Below are 18,984 nucleotides of genomic sequence, written 5' to 3'. Positions count from 1 at the left end.
TTCTCAGTGGAAGGCAGCTGATGAGCCATTAACGTGTATATGTTTCACTCAAATAATAGAAAGGTAAAAATATCCATGATCCTCATGTAGGTACAGTTACAGTCGGAGACTTTCACCGTAGATGTCAGAGAGATGGGACAGTAAATCGTTCTTTGCTTCTTTTTTTTTTTTTAAACCCTCAAATATTGAAATCGGCTTTAAAAATCGTGTATCAATCAAGTTACTGGCAGCCAGGGAGGCGAAGCCAACGCTGGAGCGATGTGCTTCCTGCTGCAGCTCCAAGAGGGTGAGGAATTATAATGATCACATGAAAAAGCCCCGTGAAAACATGTCAAAGATGTGACACAAAACATCACTGTGCCTGGTAACACAAGGTTTCTGTGGATATCACAGCGATCAGTTTCATACTCTGAACACACTAAACTGACATTAACAGAGGACTGTTTCTGGGATGGATTGTGAGATGGGTCCCTGGGCTCAGACAGGGGCCCCCACCAACCTGCATAAGAGCAGGACCCACAGACTGAGCGACCTCCACATTTGTTGTGTGATTGTGTCTTTTTGTTTCTGCGTCTCTCTGTGGTTGTTCTGTGTCTGTGCTTCTTCGTGGTCACTTTGCGTTTTCTAACTGAGCTCTGCGGCTTTTAAACATGAAATATTAACAGTCCCTTCATACAGAGGCTCTGGTGCAGGGGCCCCTGACCACGGGCCCCGGGGCCTGAGTCACTGCTCCATCCATGGTTGTAGTAGGGAACCGTCCACATGTCTGACCCCGTGAGTCACTCTTCTTAACGGTGAATCATCTTCTGTCTTTTTAACATTTAATGCTTCGTGTTGTCATGTTGCCGGAGACTCTGCGTTGCGCAACGTGATCTGCAGCCGCCGATACACGCGCGCGCGCACACAGACACACAGAGAGAGAGAGAGAGAGAGAGAGAGAGAGAGAGAGAGAGAGAGAGAGAGAGAGAGAGAGAGAGAGAGAGAGAGAGATCCTGCCTTTGCGGAAGCCAGAGGAGCCGAGGCGGCGCTAAATTAAATTAGCATACTAACAAGTTAGCTGTGCACCGATGTGGATGGACCCGTGAACGGAGCTGCCCGAAGAAAGACACCTTTTCTAAAGTCAAGACACCACCGATTCCTGGCTCATTTTGTTGGGATCTCCCTGCCGTCTGCCTGCCGAGGAGATGGGGGACAAGGCGGGCACCAGGTAGGACGGCTATGCTACAGCTGCTAACAGCTAGTTAGCATCCGATCTCACGCACTTCGCTAACGTTAGCCGAGCTGCTGCTGGCCCGGGCGGGGGAGTTATTCTCGGGCTGTGCTGCAGAGATTTAGCCGCTTTATAAGAAAAACCTGACACAGAGATCACTCAGCCTCCCCCCAATTCGTGTCTGAGCCTCCGGGATGGTGACCTCGTCCGCAGGAGGCGAAGTTAGCACAGCAGGGTGGGGTTAGCTAACCGCGATACGTCTCCAGCGGACAGGACGGTGCTCCAGCCTCCGCTCAGAAATCTGTCAAATTTCTTTACCTCACTGATGCAGCTTTTTCATGAAAATCAAAACAAGTGAGAGATCAGTAACATCGACTGTTTAATCTACTGAACACATACTACATGCAAGTGCTCCTGTTGCAATACAAAATACGTTTTGGTGTTGGAGACAGGAATTCCCACGGTGCTTTTCCAGCAAAATACGGCCGTAGTGGGCGGTATCGACCACTGGAAATCTGTAGTTAAACTCGAGATTTTATAGAATTAAGGTGCTGTTTGGTGGATCATGTCAATGCCGATTTCCACGAAAAACTTAAAACATTCATCAAAGACGGAGAGTTGAGTTTATCCCGTTGGCTGCACAGGGAGCTTTTAAAATTAAAATATTTTCTAATGGAGTTTCGGAAGTTCGACCGTGCCTAATAGGTGGCTATTTGGGTTAGCCTGCTACTAATGCAGGCTATTTTCGGGTCTGTGGCTACCGCAGGTTCATGTTCATTAGCTGTAGATGTGGTTTGACGAGTTTAAAAGCTTCTCCTTTTAAAAAATCCCCCATGAGACCGGGCGATTCAGATTCAGAGTCCGTTTAAAAGCCGGGGTGAGCAGGTAAACAGTACTAACGGCCGCGGCTCCGTTTGTTTTTGACCGATGAAGATGTCGAACTGACGAACTGGTTCAGGTTCCTCAGGATGCGGCTCTCTGTGTGTTTACCTTTAACTGGGTCAGAGCTTCTGTGGACGTTTGGTCTTTAATCTCAATCTCGGATGAAACTAATGATTATTTTCATTATCGATACGTATCAAAACACACTGAAACGTGCCAAAGGATGGGGGAGCATTCCCACCGAAGCCTGTTCTGTCCGGTAACGGTTACTGTCATTTCCCCAAATAAAAACATCAAATCTTCACAAAAGAAGCGGAAAAAAACCAACTAAAAGTATTTGAAGGAGTCGCAGATTGATTTTCAGTCGATCCATAAATCGACTAATCATAGCAGCTGTGTTAGCCTGATACTGTGATCCTGATCAGTATTGATACCTGTGCTCAGTGAAAAGATTCAACAGGAAAACAAAGAAAAACAGACGAAACACTTCCCGGTTGTGAAATCAGTTTAGTGTTTGTGTGATGATCCTGCTGAGCAGACCTGAGCAGAGGACACGGCTTTGTTTGTCCTAGAGCTGCAGCCTTTAGGTGATTGGCGGAAAATTCATTGATAATTGACTGATTATTTGTTTTAGGTTTTTTTTTATAAGATATTTGAAGCAGTTCTGTGTCACAGGTGACAGTAAACTACATGGCTTTGGGTTGTGAGGAATTTTAACTTTAGTTTACTGCAGATGTTTATTTTCATCAGCTTCCTCATCCGTGCAGCACAGGTTGTTTATTTATTTATTTATTTATTATTGCACTCCTGCACGCTTAATTTTTAATAAACCGATGACTGTGAGGTTAAAGTGCTGACTCTCAGCTGTAATCTGTGGCTGTTTACATCAACAGTCCTGCGTGTTTGTCGTAGGGACAAAGGGTCAGATGTTTTACAGCATGAATATGCACAAATGCTCCTTTGTCTGCTCATTTCGAACATGTGTTTGTTTAGTTGCTTTGTTTCATAGTTGTAAACTCCGGTAAAGTGCTGCTCGTCTTTCCCCTTCTTTCATTTTGGCTTTTGGGTTGAAGTTTTCGATCTGGCATCTTCATCGGTGTCGTGCTCTGACTCTGACAGCTGACTGAGCTCCGTCCACGTCTGCCTGAACTCTCCTGCCTCTCCGTCTCCACACTTTACTCCCAGTTACTTCCTGTTAGGAAACAGGTGGGAAACAGGGAGGAGAGGAAACGAGCAGGAGGAAATACAAACGTCATGCAAACGGTGCCGGCTGATATCTGCTCTGTGGTCCAGATCAACTCTCCTGGAACATTTAGACATTATCATACAGGAACTGTGGCTTTGAACTCAGAGACAGTTCAGCTGTGAAAAACAGATTATACTTTATCAGCACTGTGACCTGCTGCTGTCAGGGCTAATGAAAATAAGACAAGTAATCATCAGCTTTACTTGAGGAGCAGTTCTCAGAACTCAGAATGCGAAATAAACTAAAATCATCAGATAAAAGAAGCAGCTCAGTGATGTGAGATCAAACAAAAGTAAGACAAATAAAATAAATGAAAACTGGGATAAAGTCAGGACAGACACTGTGATAAAGGTGTGTTTAAAGAAGGGAATTAAAAGATGCCAGTGATAATCCAGCGTCCTGACAGAACTGACTCAGAATGCATCAGAGGCCAGATGCATTAAACCCTGTGTAGCTTCACAACTACATTTTAAACCCACGTTTCAGTGTGAACGGTTTGTGTTTGTAGCACAGAGCCGTGTCCACAGTGAGAGGCAGACAGCCGACTGCACCGTCACCCTGTGACCAAGCGAACATGAACACATGAACACATGAACACATGACAGCAGCTGTGAGTGGATCTGTCAGCGCTGAAACTGTGGCAGCACAGAAGCAGTTACAGACACAAAGTTAAGTCACGTCCTTCACCGGACTGAGTGTGAGTCTGTGGCTCTGTGAAGCTCAGGCTCCTGCTCTCTGTGCTTTAATGCAGCTCAGCTCAGATTAAGCATCTTTCCACTGACCTCTACACGTTTTCTGTTTCTGTTGTCACACAGCTGAGAGCAGCGGAAAGGTTTTCTTTCATTAACTTTTTCCATTTTCACGTTCTACAGAGAGAAATATTGTACATTCATCTAACAGCTGTCACCGTTTTCCACTATACGTTTTTTTTAACCAGCATAATGAGGAAACGTTGATTTACGTATTTTAACACGCTGATCCTGAACGTCACAGCTCAACATCCACCTGCAGCGACTCCAGCATCATCAAACTGGTTCTGTTCACAGTCTCACAGCACCTGGATCAGGTCAGGGAAAGATCCTGGTTTCCTGATTATCGATTCTAAAGTCAATCATTATCTGCTGCAGGTGAAGAAGCAGTCGATCCATTTAATCCAGGTCACCTGTTCAGAAACGTCCGGGTTCTTCACTGATCTGCGCTGGATGATCAGGGCTGATCAGCGTGTGATGGCTGCAGCTGCTGAGCCCTGTGCTCTTACAGCTCTGTTTAACTCTGTATGTTTTTAAAATGCAGCCGGTGAGTTAAATGTCACCAGGACGGACAGGAAGGATGGGCTAGACTACCAAAATAAGACACAAATTGTGAGGAAATGGAGTTTTCCTTTGACACTGACAGGCCTGCAGCCGTTTTTGGGTTTAGTTTCCATTTTTTCTGCTTTTGTTCCATTTCGGTTTGAAAGCAGGTGCATCAGATGCGTTAAATGATGGCGTTCTAACTGTTTAACCGATAATGATGCCACTTAAAGGCAGACAGCCTGCAGACATGAGTGACAAGTGTTTGTGGGCGACAGCCTGACAAACCTGAGTGTGATGAGTGCTGCTGCGTGTTTGTGCAGAGGAAGCGTAGTGAGGAACCCGTCCAGCGAACATGAGGAAGTGCCGTCGAGCACAATTCAGAGCCGTGAAATCCAGCGGGTGTCACAGAGTCGACGTTTCTCTGGGCGTGAAGTCCACTCTGCTTCCAGCTTTGGCTAATAAATAGCTGCGTTTTAGGCCAAGCTGGTGCTCGACCGCCTGAATCAGCACGACGGCGTCCTGCTGAAGTCTGTGCTTGTGCAGCACTCTGAACTCTGACCCACAGGAAAGACTGTTCCCTTTTTTTTTAAAGACGACATTTCCTGCTCATTTGATCTGTCTGCACAGGCCGTATACAGGCAGTTATTCAGCCCACCCTCACTGATCCAAACAGGGTGGACATAATAATAGAAACGCCCCTCTAACACAATCTGAACATTAGAGCTTTAGCATTATCCTTTCAGTTTCTTGTTATTTCAGATTAAGCTCTGCTTTTAGAGCTGCGATCGGTTGATTAATCAGTGAATCAACAGAAAGTTAATCTGCAGATATTCCGAGAATTTGTCGTTACTGTCTCCAGTTTCTCAAATGTGAGAACCTGTTTTTTACACTGTTAGTCTGAAGACATCGTAGTTAGGATGAGTTTACTGAAAACAGCTCTCCAGGATCTGAGAGTTAAATTTACCCTCAGCTCCTGTCCGGGCATGAAATCACAGCGTGGCCTCGTGTTCAGGTGACGCAATCCGCCGTCACAGGAGGACACGAATGTCCTCAGTCTGACTGTTTTCCTGAGCTGCCGTCCCTGCGGACCTTCCCGCTGCTCGCCGCCGTCACACGTTAATGCGACTGGAGAGTTTTGGAAGCAGCCAGCCGAGCGTTAAAACGTGTTTACAAGCAGCTGGCTGTTTTCTTGTACGGTTTATTCCCCGCACGTCACGCAGGGGAAACAGGATCTAAAGGAGGCAGGAGGTAAACATGTGATGCTCACGGCAGGAGTTAGACATGGAAAACACAGCGTCACGTTTCAGTCTCGCAGGTTCAGATCCAGAAACGTCTCAGAGCTGAAACGAGTCCCTTCGTCCAACAGTGTGAATCCGTCTTTAGCTCCAGCTGATTTGCTGCTTCTCTGTTTTACATCCCAGTGAACTGAATATCTTTGAATTCTGGATGAAGGAAGACATTTGAAGACGTCACATTTCTCACTGTTTTCTAGCTTTTTATCAATTAAATAATTAAGGAATTAACCAGACACCAATCTGTAATGAAAACGACTCGTTGGTTGATTTTGGCTGGTGATCGTGTTTAAGGTGTACCTGAGTCCTGCAGCTCGCCTCACAGAGCGTCTTCGTGTTTTTTTGGGGTTGAATCTGCAGCTAAAAACATCGCAGCAGTAAATAAGCCTTTAGAACCAAAACTGGAACCACAGAAAGTGTAAGTCAGTTTTAATTTGAGCTTTGAAGTGGAAGTGATCTAAATATAACCGTGGTGTGGAGAGGATCAGCGGCTCTGACAGGAAGCTGGAGCTGCTGCTCTGCTGTAAACAGTGAAAGCAGCAGCTCGCTTCAGTGTTTGCAGACCCGGCTCCTCAGCACCGCGCCGATGTTCACGTTTCGACCGCTTTAGCTTTAGCTTGTTTGTCACTTCCTGTTTGCGCGTGGAAGGCGTCGGTTAGTGAAATGTGACCAGGACCGTGCTCTCACACCTCACCTTTGGTGTGATGTTAAAGAAACCGTGGTGTGAATGGTGTCAGCTAAGGGACCGGGTGCGGGGCCACCTGAACAGGAGGGCCGCGGCCTGGTTCCAGGTGGACTGAAAGCAAACGGACCAACTGTCAGATCGTCAGGAAGCAGACGCTCAAATCGTCGTCAGCTGATGTGGTGCAAACATGATGCAAGTCGCTGCTCAGCGAGAGTTTTTAACGAGGGTTTTGTCCTGATCTCGATCTGAGTCCTTTGATATTGATTATCTGCTGATACCCGAACGCTGATTGAACATATATCTGACATGTAGGAGCTACAGCTGCAGACTGAGGACCGCGGCTCCTGTTCACAACGATGAAGTGTGAATTACTGATATGAGTGAACGTTTAGCTGGGAGAGTGAGACGAAGCGAGGCCTGGGTGTGATGTGATGTGGTCAGAGGGACGGAACGTGTCTCACTGTTGTTACAGAGCAGAGCAGCTGCCCTAAATCCAAACACGTTCAGTTTCCTGTCACAGGACAGAGACAAGCAACAGACCTTCACACCTGAGCAGCTGGAAACACAACGATGGACTCTCCTCCCCTGATCTGTCCTCTGCTCCCAGCTCCACCGTCACTGAGCCGTGGCCACGATTCCTGTCATAGGCGTTTGTATTCACTAATGATTACAGGTTATAGGAATAAAGTATGAGTGGAAAACACGCTGAAGGGGGATCACACTGCAGAGAATGGATAAAAGCAGGAAAATGTGAGAATGAACTAAAAGGACGTTTCTGCTGGAAATCATGAGCTGACAGGGTCAGACAGCTGACGAGTGCTCACAGTGGAACGGTTATCAGCTGGAAGGAAGGCTGATTGAAGGCTGTGGTATCTGAGTCAGAGCTGTGCTGCAGGGTCACAGCACAAGTTCAGATCATCAGATCGGATGAAGGAAGACACGACTCGCTCCACACGTTTAACCACGTTTATCCTCCGTTCTTCTCGTGAACGTCTGACTCGGTTTAGTGACCTACAAAGTGTTTGGTTGTCGGGTTGGTTATAGAACGGACTAGAACCCTCCGCCTGTCCCCATTAAAGCTCTAGGGTGACTTCCCATAATACCCCGGGTCATATAACCCGATAGTTTTTTTCTCAAACCACTTCCCCCCTCAGTTTCCTGCTGTGTTGAAATAAACAGTGGCCCTGCTTGAAACGGAACTGAAAACATTCTCGAAGGTTCATGATCACTTTTCTCAGGTTTTCAGTCTTTGAAATTAAAATCAAATTAACCAAAAAAGACTTGACGTGTCTTTTCTTTTGTCCTCTCTGTTCTGTCCTCCTCTTTCCAAACTTCTCAGAGTTTTCAAGAAGTCGAGCCCCAACTGTAAGGTGAGTAATAAAAAAGTTAATTACATGTTTCAGGAAAAGAACTTTGGCTGCAGTGACATTTACAGCTGACAGGCCTGATAATTGGACACTGGTTAATAATAACAGCCCACTGGTTTTACTGGTTGGGCTCTCATCCGCCTTTTATTGAACATTTTTGCTGATCATGTGTTTTGATCGATCTTGTCTGAATTTTTAGTCACAGAACTTTTTAAAATAAAATATAAAAGAAAAAACAAATGAAAGTAACTGGAGACTCACCTGCAGGTGACAGTTTACCTGGGAAAGAGAGACTTTGTGGATCACCTGGACCACGTGGACCCAGTAGGTGAGTCAGCACATCTGCAGGTTATCCAGGATTTCCAGGTGTGTGTGAGAGAACCTGAGCAGGTAGAGTTTGTGGGTGAAGGTCAGGTGTTTCAGACGGAAACAGTGGATGGAGTGTTGTGATCAGGCAGCGGTTCTGTCTTCCTTCCTGCTGACAGATGGAGTGATCCTCGTCGACCCCGAGTACCTGAAAGACAGGAAAGGTGAGACCCTCCTCCTGAGCTGCGAGCATGTGAGGACCAGCCTGTAGTCAGGTCCTCAGAAAGCTTTCACACCCTCGTCATGTGCATTTTTACATGTATGGTTACAAACCAGTCAGTCAGAGATCATCTTCCTCACCTGTTCCTCCTCTTCCTCGCCGTAGTCTTCGTCACGCTGACCTGTGCGTTTCGATATGGCCGTGAGGACCTGGACGTGCTGGGTCTGTCTTTCAGGAAGGATCTCTACATCTCCACCTTCCAGGTGAGAGCTCCAGCACAAGCCGCCGAGCTACACCTGAGCAGGAAACCACCTCTTCATGACACGTTGTTCTTGTACTTCACAGAGTACAGGACACACACACAGAACACGGAGCTGATGAAACATGAGGCTTTGTTGTAGTGGAATCTGTTCAGTGGTTAATAAAACGTCTCGTGGTTATTTCGTCTCTGACGTGAGGACTTGCTGCTTTGTCCTTGTGGTTATTTGAACATGTTGTGTTCGTTGTGTCCCCGTGTGGATGTGGAGTTATCTGAGTGTTGAATGTAGTCACAGCTCCCTCCTCCCTCTCTCCGTCAGGCCTTCCCTCCGGTGCCGGAGGAGCGGAAACCAAACAGCCGGCTGCAGGAGAGGCTGCTGAAGAAGCTCGGCCAGCACGCACACCCCTTCTACTTCACTGTGAGTCACTTCTGCTTTTACAGCGCACGCTCTCGTCGTTTCTCTTCGGAAGCTTTTCCAGGAACACGCTCACAAACGTCACCTGCATTTTGTCCACAGGAACCAGGCTCTACAGTTAGTCCTGGTCCCAAAAACAGTCCCTGATCCGGGGGTAGAACGTCGGAACAGTCGAGGCAGTTTGATCAAACACAGTCCTCAGCCTGAGAGACGGAACATTTCACATGTTTACTGATCACAGCCTGTGTCCTGCCTGTGAGACAGCAGTAAAGAGACACAGCATGTGCAAAGAAGAGAGACGGAAAATTGTGAATGTGTCGGCTGTAATTTACCAAAGATGATTTATTTAAATGACTTGTTTTATTTATAACAACCCAAACACTAAAACAGAATGAGATAAGACGAACGAGCAGCCAATCATCAGGCCGCAGACGCGTGAACCCGCGCGTGCGTTTCCAGCTTCCAGGAGTTTCTCCAGCGCCTCGTGGTGTGTGAGTCCACAGAGACGATTTAAACTGATTAAATAAAGCATCACGGTCGCCTTTCACGTCAGGTGTGTGATACACAACAGAGCCAAGACTTTCACTGTGCTGCTCGACCAATCAGCAGAGTCCAGTGGTGTAAAAGCCCCGCCCCCCCCCCGACCTTCCTGGTTTCTCCGCTGGAAAATGCGAACCGAGTTCCTCTAAAGCAGAAAACACCCGGAGCCACAGAACACCTTCACCTGTTTTTACCTGTTCGCTATGGATAAGAAACTATAGCGTGTTGCAGTTATGAAATCAATGAACTGCTTCAGAGAACACGACATTTTATTTCTGTGTGTAACAACAACATTTTGAACTCCGAACAAAAGACGCTTGGTTGATTTTTAACTTTCAAATAAAATACTCAGCGTCTGTCTGAGTCCTCCTCGTGTTTGTGAAATAAAAACCAAACCAGCGAACCAAACATCATTTCATCGCGTGCACTGGAGCGTGCAGTCAGCTGTCAACCTGAAAGTGTTGCCGCCGGGTGTCGCACAGCGGCGGCGGTGACGCATATTTTGAGCGACAAAAAATTAAAAACGTTTTATTTTAATGTTACCTTATCGCCGTAATCTTCCAATTTAGAATTACATTAAAAACGAATGAAGAGAAAAATACGTTTAAATTAAATACTCAATCTTTATTTTCCAAAGTCACAGGGAGCCACAGCGGAGGCTCTGGAGCCGCCGGTAGCCGACCCCTGCTCCAAAGGTTCCTGTTCTCCGGGGAACGTTCCTGCTGCGAACCAATCGAATCAGCAGATCGTCTCCCTCTCTTCCTCTGCCTGTCTGTTTGGCATCCATTCAAACAATCACGTGACTGTGTTGCGCTTGTTTCTTCGTGTGTTGAAGTTGCGTGTTTGACTGCAGATGGAGCGACGTACAGTTGTTTGCTTTAGCTCCTCCAAACCTGTCACAAAGCACCGCGTCCCGCCGGGCGGATCCGGAGCTGAAGTCCTGCTCAGACTCCGGAGGAGGACTTGTTAGAAAAGTTGTTAGAAAAGTTCAAAGTTTATGAATCGGAGGAGAAAACGCTGCAGGAAGCAGAGATGTAAAAAGCCTCTCACTGATCTCTTCATACAACCCGGTTTAGAGCAGGTTGATATTTGTGGCTGATCTCATTAAAGTCGTGATGGTACTTCTCGCTGAATGAATTAACGCCGTGACGCCGCTGGCTCGACCTCGCAGCTGCAGGTTTCAGTCCCTCTGGATGTGCAGCAGCCAGCAGACCCGTTGTTAATGCACCTGCGTCACCGGGACTCGGTAATCTCAGGTGGTTATTCTTCATCAACACAGACATTTGTGTCAGTTCACCCGGTGCAGGTGAGAAAGCAGAGTTAACTGCATCCATCAGGTTTATCTTCAGACCTCTGTCACTTCCTGTAAAGGCTCAGTGGGAGGGTTCACTCTCCAAATCAAAGACTGCACCTGTACGTCACCTGGCGGGTCAGTGACCTCCTCAGGGCAAAGGGCGGAGCTTAAACTCTGTGGTGTAAACCAGATGTGGAACCGCTGACTGTTGTGTTTTCTCTGCAGATTCCTCAGAACCTCCCGTGTTCAGTCACTTTACAGCCCGGCCCAGAGGACACTGGGAAGGTAACACACATACACTCACTCACACACACACACACACACTCACACACACACACACACTCACACACACTCACACTGACATCACTTCATACTCAAATGATTCTGTATTTTCTTGTGAATATTCTCAAATACAAAACACATGTAGCTGCTCCGTGTTTGTGTTTGTTCAGTGACGCTTGTTGCTGGTTGTTGTTGCTGGTTGTTGTTGTTGCTGGTTCTTGTTGCTGGTTGTTGTTGCTGGTTGTTGTTGTTGCTGGTTCTTGTTGCTGGTTCCAGTTGGGTCGAACTGGTCGTGTCTCCTCTCTCCTCAGGCCTGTGGTGTGGACTTTGAGATCAGAGCTTTCTGTGCCAAGTCAATAGAAGAGAAGATTCACAAGAGGTGAGTTGAGACCTGCAGCAGGTTTAAAGCTCTGACAGTGGATCCACAGAGGCACAGCCGCAGCACAAAATGTGTCAGTGATGTATGTATGACAGTAACATGTGATATTACTGTCATACAGTGATATGAGCAGCGTGTAGTGACAGATGTGAGTCAGTTTCTCACCTGGACGTTTCCTCCCAGCTTCTTGTTGCCATCACAGTGATGCTAAGACAGGGACAGAGCAGCAGGTGGACTCATGTCCTCCGTCTGTGTATCTGAGCAGGAACTCAGTGCGTCTGGTGATCAGGAAGGTTCAGTACGCTCCAGAGAAACCTGGTCCTCAGCCCATGGTGGAGACGACCCGCAGCTTCCTGATGTCTGACAGATCCCTGCATCTGGAGGCCTCTCTGGACAAGGAGGTGTGAACACACACACTTTTGTTTTTACATTGTTGTACTGTTTCTTTCTCTACACTGAGCTGTGTGAGTGTAGGTTTCACCTGGACACAGATCAAACCGCCTTTTACAGCCTTCAGTTCGTGCGTCTGCTGCTCCGCTCAGACGTTTTCTTCTCACTGACAATCCTTGTTTTAAATGCACACGTTCTTCTCATGCGATGCACAGACACAGTAAGAAATGCCGTCTTCTCTGTGTTGTGCTGTGTGTAGCTGTATTACCATGGAGAGCCCATCAGCGTCAATGTTCACGTCACCAACAACTCCACCAAGACCGTGAAGAGAGTCAAGATTTCCGGTACGTCCCGCCTCTTCCTCTCTTCTTCTTCTCACTGAATCAAATATTAAAAACTCAGGTCACGTAAAAATGGAAGTAAAGTCAAAAATGGCACGAGATGCAGCTCCCAGAGGTCAGAGGTCACCGAGGCTGGACCTGACGTCCTGTTCTCTGAACGCGGGGGAATTCCTTCAGAAATGTTCAGGACTCAGAATGAAAGGATTAGAATTTGGTGGTCAAGGGTCAAAGGTCAACTTCACTGTGACAGAAACTTTATTCACTGCCATGAGCTGTGTGTCTTTGTCTCTCGCCCCCTCTCTCTCTCTCTCTGCAGTGCGTCAGTATGCAGACATCTGCCTGTTCAGTACTGCCCAGTATAAATGTCCCGTGGCCCAGCTCGAGGCAGAGTAAGTCTTCTTTTATAGAAATGTTTGATGGGACTCGCTGAACCAGATAAACCATTTTGAAGTGGTTTTAAATGGAATTAATTTGGTTTAAACCAGAGATACACATGACGACATGTGATGACATCACAGTTAGATTCCACTGAACCCTGATATTAAATTAACTGTGTTTTGTAACTATAGTTTGAACTGATCTGAAGTCAGTCTGCTGGGTGCTGTGGAGTGGGCGGGGTTAACCTGAACGGTTTGATTGACAGCAGCGTGTCGTCTCCACAGTGACCAGGTGTCGTCCAGCTCCACCTTCTGTAAGGTGTACACTCTGACCCCGACGCTCGACAAGAACAGAGAGAAGAGGGGACTCGCTCTGGACGGAAAACTCAAACATGAGGACACCAACCTGGCCTCCTCCACCATGTAACACACACACACACTCACACACAGATGTTTACAGATGTGTGGGTGCAGTCACATGACCACCGCCCTCTGTGTGTTTCAGTGTGAAGGACGTCACCAACAAAGAGGTTCTGGGGATCCTGGTGTCCTACAGAGTCAAAGTGAAGCTGGTGGTCTCTCGTGGAGGGTACCTCACACACACACACACACACACACACACACACACACACACCTCACACTCTGCTGACATCACTTCCTGTCCTCCCAGCCTCAGTGGTTCCTGTAAATGTCAGTGGAGTTTGGGCCTCTTCTCTTCCAGACTTTGCTGGATGAAACGTTTGTGGCTGAGCTGCACGGCGTCGACCTCAGACCTCGACCAAAGTCTCTGAAAGTCTGACTAAATTCAAACAGGATAAGTTTGTGTCAGTGGTTTTTAATCCTGATGTGACAGCAGCGGAGTGTCTGATCCTCTTTAATGGTGTTTTACTTTCATATTACACAGGCTGGTTGTTGGGCAACACATCTGCAGCCTGTTGCAGATGTGTAGTTTGAATGTGGAAGTTGCACCATACGAGTATGTTACCAGGAAATCTGCAGTGAAGAGAGAGAGAGAGTTCCCTCAATTTCAGCAACAACTTTAACCAACTAATAAATGACGTGTTTTTTTAATTGATTCATCCATCCATCGGTTTTCTGCTGCTTCTCTGAGCTCAGGACTCAGGGTCAGGGGTCAGGGGTCAGGGGTCAGGACTCAGGACTCAGGACTCGGCTCAGGGCTCAGGACTCAGGGTCAGGGCTCAGGGCTCAGGACTCAGGACTCGGCTCAGGGCTCAGGACTCAGGGTCAGGGCTCAGGACTCAGGACTCAGGGCTCCTGGGCTTCTGTAAAACAGTGCAACCAGAGATTATTTTCATGAATCTATTTACTGATTAAATGTTTGGAAAACAGCGAGAAACACCGTCTCAGTGTCTCTGGGTCTGGTGCCTCTTCCTGTTGTCTGAGCACAGGAGGAGGAGCCTGGTTTAATCTGAGCCTGAGCTCAGGTTTAACTGGATCCGGATCTGGAGCCTCGGCGACTGTCGATGCAGCTCGGCCTCACGTTCCTGCTTCATCCTCTAACGTCTCCTCACTGTGTTTGCTTCCTCTGTAGTTAGTGAACGTGTCGCCTCCTGCTTTTCATTTCATCTCCCCTCTGTGTTTTTGGCTTTGTGTGTGGCTCCCCCCTCCCTCCCCACCCCCCACCTCGTCTCCCCCCTTCCCCAGGCTGCTGCGAGGCATGTTGGAGAGGTAAATGTGATCAAACATGAGTTTCTCTGTCTGTCCACTAACTCATTTAAAGGTTTTAAAACTGGTTTCAGTGACAGATCAACTGGTTTTAAGTGGTTTTAAAAGATAAACTGGTTTCAGTTTAGATTTGCTTTAAAACAGATAACTGATCATATGTGAGCGGGAAGTTTCTGTTTGAATTATCTGTCCATACAAACGTCCTCCATGTTGATCTGCTGAATGCTGTTGATGTGTTGGTGAACTGGACGTGGACTGAGCGGCGGCGTCCTGCTGAAGTGACGGTGTGTTTGTCTTTCAGAGACGTGTCGGTGGAGCTGCCCTTCATCTTAATGCATCCTAAACCTGTGGATCCGCCGGTGTCCCGCCCACAGTCAGGTGAGTCCACGCCACACGTCACGTCTGTTGGAATATTCGTCGTCAGGTGGTTTTATTTCGACCAAAACGTTCAGTTCACTGTCGAACGGATCAGAGAAAACGACAGTTTGAGCTCCAGTCGAATGAACTGCTTCCTCCGGCGTTAACGTTAACGAACCTTCCAGCATCATGTTTCTCTCTGAGCAGCTGATTGTATCAGTAGTTACAGGTCAGTCACCTGATCAGTTCACTGACAGATGGCACGCACACACACACACACACACACACACACTGCTCTGTCAGCCTTTATGTAACTCTCTGGCCTTTTCCTTCCTTGTCCCTTCTTTATCATACTCTGAATTACCATGGAGACAAGAGGCAGTTTCCATGGAAACAGCGGTGTGACATGCTAATCTGTGTGTGTGTGTTACAGCTGTGCCAGAGATGGACCCCCCCATCGACACCAATTTGATAGAATTCGACACAAAGTGAGTAACAAGCTTTAAGAGTTTATCTTTGCTTTTTGTTTATAGATCAACAGTAAATATTTATATTGTTGTGACAGTAAATCTGACAAATATCAACAGAAATACATCAGAGTTTGACCCGTAACTTAGAAAAATCTAAAGATTTGATCAGACCAATGTTTGTCTCGTGTGTTTCCAGTGGATCAATGATTGACCGTGTCAGCTGCGCGGGGTCAGTGTGGTCTGACTGACGCTTCACCGCGTGTCAGACTCCAACTGTTGGACTGATGAGTAAAAACTTTACTTTCATCTCTCTCAGCAGCATCTCTCAAGACGACGACTTCGTCTTCGAGGACTTCGCCCGCCTGCGACTCAAAGGCGTCGTGGACGACAAGGATGAGGACTGCTAGGAGCTCGCCAACCCTTCATATGCTTGCTTCACAACCACACACACACACACACACACACACACACACACACACACACACACTCTTCATGTTACATTCCCCGGTGGAGGGAATGGATGAGGGCATGTTTGGACGGGGGCCTCGCAGGGGCACGGTGGTGTTCTTCCTCTCTTGCTTCAGCCATTCGTCACGCCGCCGCCATTTTTCCCGATCACCGTCTTGTACAAACAGGATATATATTTGAAACATAGAAAAAATAATCTTCTACGAGCAGTTGAGGTCTGTGTTCAGTGGTGATCGCTGTTTTTCTTCGAGTAAATACTGTAGATGCTTTTTACATCATGGCTGCAAAGGGAGGAAACACGCACGCACACGCACGCACACGCACACACACACACACACACACACACACACAGCAGTCTTACACAAGCAACTGAAGTTCGATTTCACCAGCATCCACTCACCTGCTGTCGTCACACTCTGACCCCGCCCCCCGTCCCGTTCTGTCGCTGCTCTCTTCTCTCTTCTTCTTTTTCACCATTCCAGCGTCGATGAGTTTGCTTTGGTTCACATCGTTCAGTGGTTAAACGCGCGCCTGGTGTTTGTCTTTGTTTTTCTTACTGTCATTAAAGTTTGTGACGCTGAGCTCTCAGCTCCGAGGCCACTTTAAAACCACCTGACAGGTGCGGGTCGATGTTTCTGAGTATTTTAGGATCCAAGGACACGAGTCGATCTAAAGCAGCTCTGAGCTGCACGGACTCTGTGAATGACCTCTGTTTGAATCCATTTACTCCTGCGTAAAAAAAGGCTGAGTCATTGTCTGAAGCAAACAGGACACGTGCTCACTGTGGATGATCCGGGAGTTAAAAAACGTAAAGTCAGATTTTACCCGGTGAGGATGCGCATCAGAGCTTCTCTGATCAGTAATGTTACAGGATCGATTCTTTTTTTTATGTGAAATATATTTGTTGGTATTTCACGTGCCACACTGCGCGTGAACGTAAAAGCAGGCCAGGCTTCAGTCACGTGACCTGGCAGTTCACAGAAAGTTCAGTGTAATCGATCAGTAATCGAACAGTAAGAAAGATGCAGGGACTCACCAGACTCCGCTCACATCGGACTTTTCCTTTCGAACCAGGTTTTAGATCGGGTTTCTGTTTCTCGGGCTCGTTTAGCTGCGGTCACTGAACTGGACTGAGACTTTCCACCTTCCTCAGACCGGAAGTAAAAAGCGTCGCCTCTGAACGTAAAGCTGCGCAGTGAAGGCGGTTTGTGCGGGAACAGTCTGAGTCCGTCCGCCCGCGTGTTGGAGGGAAACACTGGGACCTGTCGTTTGGTTCATCATCATCATCATCATCATCATCACCATCGTCTCTGTGTCAAATCCAAACCAAACACGTTTAATTACAGTGAGAGTTTGTTACTCAGTAAACGGTAAAAGCTGCTCGGTGCCTTCTACATCTCACTGTTGCCAATTTAACACTTTTAATTGCCAGTTTGTTGTTTGTGATTAAGACAGAAAAACTTTAGAATTCGCATCATTTTCGTTGAGAAACTGAAGTTTGTGATTTGTTTGTTACTCAACAGTAAAATTTAGAAAAAACTAAGGACAGAAAAAAGGAAAAAACAAAAACCTGCGTCAGTTCAACGTCCGATCACCTGACTGAATAAAATCTTTATTCATGTAAATTTTCTGAACTTTCTCTTAGAATTGCAGCTTAATTCTCATGTCGTGACTGAAACCAGGACTTTGATTCATTCGTGTAATATTTTGCCTTTTTCCTCAGAAAACTGTTTACTCTTTAAATGTTATTAATATTTACAACTTTATTTTGTAAATGAGCTTTTTTCGCCTTTATCCTGCAGCACCGCTGCTTTTTAAACTGTTTCCTGATAATGTTCCTAATTATTCTCATAACGACACTTTTAATAATAGTTTTATTTCCCACTGTCCCTGAATCTGCAGTGAGAACATCGCCGGGCTTTTCCGTCGTTGATGCCATTTGAATAAATATCGTATGAGAATGAGCGAATTAAAATCTGTGCCATGAAAAACTCGGTGAAAGCCTCAGAAAACATGATGTGATGAAACTAAAGCAGACGGCTCCCGTGTTGAACCTCCTCTCCTCTCCTCTCCTCTCTCCTCCCCTCCTCTCCTCCCCTCCTCTCCTCTCCTCTCCTCTCCTCCTCCTCCTCCTCCTCTCCTCTCTCCTCTCTCCTCCCCTCCTCTCCTCTCCTCTCCTCTCCTCTCCTCTCCTCCTCCTCCTCCTCCTCTCCTCTCTCCTCTTCCTCTCCTCTCTCCTCCTCTCCTCTCCATCGTCCTCCTTTCCTCTCCATCGTCCTCCTTTCCTCTCCATCGTCCTCCTTTCCTTCCGGATGTTTCCTCGGTTCAGACTCAGACGTGATGTGAAGGCCTTCAGCAGCTCCGCTTTTCTCGGGTCGATGTTTTTCCAACACTCGTGCGTCGCCGTCGAATCAGTCTCTTTAACGAGTTTTGTGTTTTTATCTTCCCCTAAAAAAAACCCAAACCCTGCACAGATCACAGATCAGAGGCGGACAGACCGACCCTCAGAGCCGCACACGGGTTTTCCTCGGTGATCTTTTTCATGCTTGGCCCTTTTTCCAAACTTGTTTGATGAGACATGAAGTTCATCGGTTAGTCGACTTGCTTCACACGAACCAACAAACTTTTATTTTTGAATCTAAACTGCCAAACTCCCTCCCTCCCTCTCTTCCTCCTCCTCCTCCTCAGTCAGTCCGTCAGTCAGTGAAGAAGAAACCGACTCGGAGCATGTTTTCCATTTTTGATTTTTTTTCCAAGCAGTGCTGTGAATCGTACGAGCTGTGATTCTGTCCTTACTTTGTCGTGCATATGTGGGGTAACTTTGCTAAGTGTGAAAATATTTTTGAAGTGCCACGCCCCGGCCTGTGCGATGCTTACCATAATGTCTATAACACAGGAGATGATTTGTGCTGGTGGGACGAACACCAGAAAAGATAGAATTACAATTATTATGCTTCTGATTATTATTATGGTGACTATTATTATTACTTCTACTGTATCATCATCTGCGACCATGATTATTCTCATAATCATTTAAGAGTCTATTGTTTTGCCATGTATTTTTTATTTTGAGATTTTTATTTTAGTTTTCTTTTTATTATTAAAGGTAAAATGAACTAACAGATCAGCTGTTGTGCAGTGATTCTGCAGCTGAAGGAACCTGAACCTGTGACAGCAGTGAGATCCAGGTGCCGTGTTCACCTGGAAGGTGTGATCTGTGTGT

At 46.8% G+C, this 18,984-nt stretch overlaps 1 protein-coding gene across 2 annotated transcripts; it reads left to right on the top strand.

The window, feature by feature from the left end:
- Positions 1 to 990: 990 nt before the first annotated feature.
- Positions 991 to 18,883, top strand: LOC121190262 (arrestin red cell). 2 transcript variants are annotated; one of them, XM_041050852.1, is made up of 16 exons: positions 991 to 1,207; positions 7,950 to 7,980; positions 8,245 to 8,305; positions 8,463 to 8,507; positions 8,669 to 8,766; positions 9,082 to 9,180; positions 11,237 to 11,296; positions 11,605 to 11,672; positions 11,938 to 12,073; positions 12,322 to 12,406; positions 12,720 to 12,792; positions 13,066 to 13,203; positions 13,286 to 13,369; positions 14,768 to 14,844; positions 15,257 to 15,311; positions 15,613 to 18,883. In XM_041050852.1, the coding sequence occupies exons 1-16, from the start codon at positions 1,185 to 1,187 to the stop codon at positions 15,698 to 15,700; spliced, it is 1,221 nt and encodes a 406-aa protein (XP_040906786.1). In that variant the 5' UTR covers positions 991 to 1,184; the 3' UTR covers positions 15,701 to 18,883. The 2 variants fall into 2 exon arrangements, with proteins under 2 accessions (XP_040906786.1, XP_040906785.1); XM_041050851.1 differs by having other exon boundaries at positions 15,610 to 18,883.
- Positions 18,884 to 18,984: the final 101 nt, after the last annotated feature.

Source organism: Toxotes jaculatrix, chromosome 12 (assembly GCF_017976425.1).
Source record: "Toxotes jaculatrix isolate fToxJac2 chromosome 12, fToxJac2.pri, whole genome shotgun sequence".
NCBI lineage: Eukaryota > Metazoa > Chordata > Actinopteri > Toxotidae > Toxotes > Toxotes jaculatrix.
This window is presented reverse-complemented; position numbering and strand designations above follow the sequence as displayed.

Coding starts and splice junctions, on each gene's coding strand:
- LOC121190262 (XM_041050851.1), top strand. CDS start 1,185: ATGGGGGACAAGGCGGGCACCAG. Junction 9,181..11,236: donor CACACCCCTTCTACTTCACT/GTGAGTCACTTC, acceptor TTTTCTCTGCAG/ATTCCTCAGAACCTCCCGTG. Junction 11,673..11,937: donor GAAGAGAAGATTCACAAGAG/GTGAGTTGAGAC, acceptor GTATCTGAGCAG/GAACTCAGTGCGTCTGGTGA.